Source organism: Octopus bimaculoides, chromosome 9 (assembly GCF_001194135.2).
Source record: "Octopus bimaculoides isolate UCB-OBI-ISO-001 chromosome 9, ASM119413v2, whole genome shotgun sequence".
In the NCBI taxonomy this organism is placed as follows: domain Eukaryota; kingdom Metazoa; phylum Mollusca; class Cephalopoda; order Octopoda; family Octopodidae; genus Octopus; species Octopus bimaculoides.
This window is the reverse complement of record NC_068989.1, coordinates 1,426,331-1,431,212: the sequence shown is the minus strand read 5'-3', so window position 1 is coordinate 1,431,212 and position 4,882 is coordinate 1,426,331. Positions and strand designations below refer to the sequence as shown.

The 4,882-nt window shown below is 39.2% G+C and overlaps 1 protein-coding gene across 1 annotated transcript in view; it reads right to left on the bottom strand.

Moving 5' to 3' along the window:
- LOC106871334 (pancreas transcription factor 1 subunit alpha) overlaps nt 1–4,882 on the bottom strand; it is an 18,921-nt gene that overhangs the window by 11,321 nt on the left and 2,718 nt on the right. Inside the window, exon 2 of the mRNA XM_014917737.1 lies at nt 2,079–3,346. Within this exon, the coding sequence (XP_014773223.1) occupies nt 2,079–2,523 (445 nt within the window). The 5' untranslated portion in view covers nt 2,524–3,346. The remainder of the gene's footprint in view (nt 1–2,078; nt 3,347–4,882) is intronic.

The window sequence follows — 4,882 nt, the reverse complement described above, 5'->3', positions numbered from 1 at the left end:
ATATATATAGTTATATATATATATATATAGTTCTAAAAGATTACATTATAATATATAGTCCTCTCCTCATCAGGTACATTTAACATTTTAAACAAGTAAGATTTCAAACATCGATCTGGACATAGCCAACATTCGCTGACCAGGTGTAATCTCGAAGAATTCCTCGGTATATTCTCCCAACACTAGCGGTGTCCCCCATCCCTGATGTTGTGTCCGAATGACGGAGAAAGGCCACGGACAAACATTTACACCTGCAGACTTTTAAATTGGAAGCAACATCTGAAGAACTGTCGTTGAAATTTGTTGTTGATAACTATAAGCGGATCATCGTTATTCTGTGGTGTTTGCTCGAAGCGGTTGTGCTTTAAAGCTATAAAGCATTTTAAATCGTACACACACACACACACATATATATATATATATATATATACACACACACATTCGAAGTGGTAATTATTAACTAGAAACCGCTCACAAATAAAAGACTCATAACGATTTTATGAATCGAAAATATAATTTTTTGTAAGAAAAAAGAAATTTGGGAGAATCGCCAGAAAAGATGACTTGCTCAAACATTTGGAAAACTTGAGTTAAATATGCAACCGACTCTCAGGAGCATGTATGTATGTATGTTTGAATGTTTGTGTGATTGTATGTTTGTGTGATTGTATGTATGTATGTATGTATGTATTTATGTATGCATGTATATATGTACGTATGCATATATATATGTACATGGTCGACCCGAGACTATAGTAGAAGACACTTGCCCAAGGTTCCACGTAGTGGGACTGAACCCGGAACCATGTGGTTGGTAAGCAAGCTACTTACCACACAGCCACTGCTGCGCCTATAATGTCTAACATTTAATTATCCCCGAATTGGGATACGGTTAACTTGGTTAGTATTAATTCTGTTGTTACATTGATCAGAATCGAAACTGCGCCAGACAAAATACCTTGAGGTATTTAGTTATGGCAATTTTTTGTTCTGAGTTCAAATTCAACGAAGACCAATCTCGCTTTCATCTTTCATCGATTAACAGAAATCAGAAGCCGTTATTATCAGTTTCTAATGGAATCAATTAAATTGACCCCAACATATTGGAAGGGATTTGTAGAGAAGGAAACGCTAAATTCTGTACAAAGCATTTGGTCCGTCGCCGAATCTGTACGAAATCTTTGCCCTTCGTTTTCTGAACTTGGAAGTTGTGCTCTTCATTTTATGTGAGCCTGGTGTGAGGGGTCAGACTCCCTTGGCTTTCCAGGGTCAATGATCCGTCGGATAATTACATCTGGATGATGATTAACTCGATAATATTAGGCAGTTTGAACTTTATTGAATAAAGGAATTCTATTATGTGGCGATCGAAGTGATTTTTGAGACAATGAAAAGGCAGACAAAAGGAAATGGATCCAACAGGACCCAAAAAATGGATTGGGGAATCGTCTTAGTGGAAACTAATTTTCTGTCTTAATACATTTCTGGAGCGATGGCAATGCCGTGTGTTTCGGAGAAGAGATAATGGGATGTTGTGATGTTTTAGGGTTCATGCTTTCTCCCTAAGTTCTTTTCATTAGAAATAATTGATTCCAGTCTGGAATTTAGAGAAGAACCGACTCGCTTGAAGGATTAGGTTTTGAAGATTTTCTCTTTGGGGTTTGCACTAAAATCAATAATTATAGTTATTAGTAACCAGTCACAAATTTGAGGGAGAGTGTTAATCGATTAAATCGACCTCAGTATATGACTGGTATCTCGATTTGATAAACAGCAAAGTTGATTTCGGGCGTATGTAAAGAACTAGAGCAAACACCAAAAGTTATTTTGTTCAAGTCTTTAACGATTTTACTAATCTTCAATAATAACAATTCTTGTTTTATTATTGTCAGTGGGATCCATTCCTACAATAAGAAGTATTTCTGATTGAAAGAAGAAGAACTGAGAAATCTGGGCCGTTTATACTTTTTTTTTTCAAAGAGACAGAGATGATGTAACACTCATTCGTCTCTGTAGGGTTTGATGAAACTCCCGCTAAAACAACAAAATAAAGAAAGGAAACCGTGTTTCTGACTTACCTCGATGACAGTGAATGATCACCTTTTTGGGTTGCTCCCCTACCGAGCGGTTGATGTTCTCTTTGGTCTGGACATCCGACTCGACGAGTTCCGTGAGGAAGCTGATGTAGCCAATAGCCAGACGCAGGGTGTCGACCTTGGACAGGCGCTTCTCGTACGGTAAGGTCGGGATGTGCGCCCGGAGACCCTCAAACGCTTCGTTGATGCTCTGCATCCTCTTCCGCTCGCGAAGGTTAGCCGCTTGTCGTTGCTGAATCTGTTGCTGCGGACACCGCCTCTTCCGGCGTCGCTGCTTCACCAGACTCGTCGAATCTGTGTCGCCGCTGCTCGGCGACGGCGATGACGAAGATGACGTCACGTAGGTCATGTCATCGACTGGCGAATATGCCGAAATGGAGAAATCGGTTAAGAAATGTTGCGAATGTCCAAAGTCTAGATTTTCCATCAGGAGAAGCGCCAGCTTGCCGGATGTGGTGGGGGACGGGCAAACGGGTGGAGGTGGTGGTGTTTGGATGTAGAGGAATGTGTTTAGATTATTAATATCCGTTTAGGTAATGTGTGTGTGGGGGGGGGAGGTGTTTGTCGCCTTGTTTATAGCTCGGTTGATTGATTGATTTTGGGTGGGGAGCGAATTTTTTCCTGTTTTTCTTTTTTATTTATTTGGTGATGCCTCAGTGTTTAATATCAAAAAGTGGATGGAGTGGAGGGGGAAGTGGTTATTGGTGGTCGTCCTGTGGTTGTAGTGGTGTTGTCCACAGCTATGTAGTAGTAAGAATATAATCAATGATGGTGGTGGTGGTATTACTGTTAGTGATGATGATGACGATGAGAATGATGATGACGACGACGAGGAGGAGGAGGAGGAGGAGGAGGAGGAAGAAACGAAAGAGTAGCAGGAAGAGTACCACTAGCAATCGCAACTCTCTGTCGCTGCTGCTTTTATGTTTATTATTATGATTAGTACTGCTGTGGTTGTTGTTGTTGTTGTTGTTGTTTACCGCTGCTGCTGCTGATGGTGGTGGTGGTGGTGGTGGTGGTGGTGTTCAGAATTAACGACAGAATTATTATTGAAGAGGTCAGGGGTCTGAGGCTGACGGCGATAACTGGACATCGAAACCACTGCCAAACTATATCAAACTATGGATCGCATGGCGTCGGTCTGCTGCCGAATATTGTTGCTGTTCTTTGAGTTGCAGTCGGTGCCGTTCGGCGTCGATCTTTTTTATTTATTGTTGGTTTTGTTTTTGTTGTTGTTCTTCGTTTTCTTCCTTGAGGAATGAAGAGAAAGAAAAAATACACGTAAATATATTTATGTAAAACAAATATAATAAAGAAGGAAAAAAATGGTAAAATAATAATCGTTGGAAATAAATCAAAATGCGGAAGGAAGCTGTGAATGGTTGTAGGATGTGGTGGGGGGAGGAAGGGAGGAAGAGGAAGATGCTAAGGAAAGAATTGAACGACGAAGTGTGACGATCGCTAAAGATGGTGATGGCCATTGTAGGAATGGTGGCGAAATCTGTGGTGGTGGTGGTGGTGGTGGTTGCAAGGCCGGAATGGGAATGAGAGAAGGAAGGGGGAGAGGAGGCAGACTCCTCAGAGTAACAGGTAAGGGAGTGGGAAGTGGAAGTGGAGGAGAAGTGATGAAGAAATATTTGAGTTCAACAGTAGATAATAATAACAATAGTAATAATAATAATAATAATAATAATAATAATAATAATAATAATAATGATAATAACAATAATAATGATGATGATGATGATGATGATGATGATGATGATGATGATGATGATAATAATAATAATAATAATAATGACGATGATAATAATTTTATCATACAAACATGAGCTGTGGGTCGTTTGTCGTTGCATTAATGCTATAATTATAGCAGTTGTTGTTGTTGTTGTTGTTGTCGCTGTTGTTGTTGTGTACGATGATATTGTTGTTATTTCTGTTGTCTGTTAGTGACGAATAATATGATATTGGATTAGTAAAAGATTTCCTTGGATTTATGTGAGCCAATGAAGGAACCACAACGTGGCCACTCGTCCGAGCTCGTATGTGTGTGCGGAGAGAGAGGAGGGAGCTAAATTATTTTATACATATGTATATATTATATCTGTGTGTATGTACGTGTTTGTCTGTGAGTGTGTGAATGTGTGTGTGTGTGTGCGTGCGACTGAGAGCGAGAGAGACAGAGACTAAGTGTGACAAAGAGAGAAAAAATGTCTGTAACATCACATTTGGGGATTAAATTCACGTCAAGGTGTTGTTGTTTAGACTTTGTGAAATTAGAAAGAATAGACCTACGGTGAAAATGCCATCTCCTTGCAAGTGTAATATATCTAAAGGTGCAGAATATCTAAAGATACAGCGTTCTGTGTTTGTCTTAAATCACAGGCGATGAGTCGAAGTAAACTACGTCTTTATTTCTAGCAGGGCAAATGACTATACAGAAGAACTTCGCTCATTATCTCGAAACTATTCCTCCGATCTATTTATGCTGTTAAGTGTACATCCATTTGTATAAAGAATTCCAAAAATCAGATTAGATTTCCTTTCAAGACTTGTTAAAAATTCAGCCAATTCTTCTGAACACTTGCCTTTAATTCAACATGGAATATTAGATGTGAGCCGTGGTGCAGTGAGAAACGAAATCAGACGACACCCACTCGAACTCGAAGAGAATTTCATGCATTCATTTCTATACATGGATAAAGTCAGCCATATTACGGATGTGTGAGTGCAGATGTTTATATATACATATATATGTATGTTTCTATATATATATATATATATAT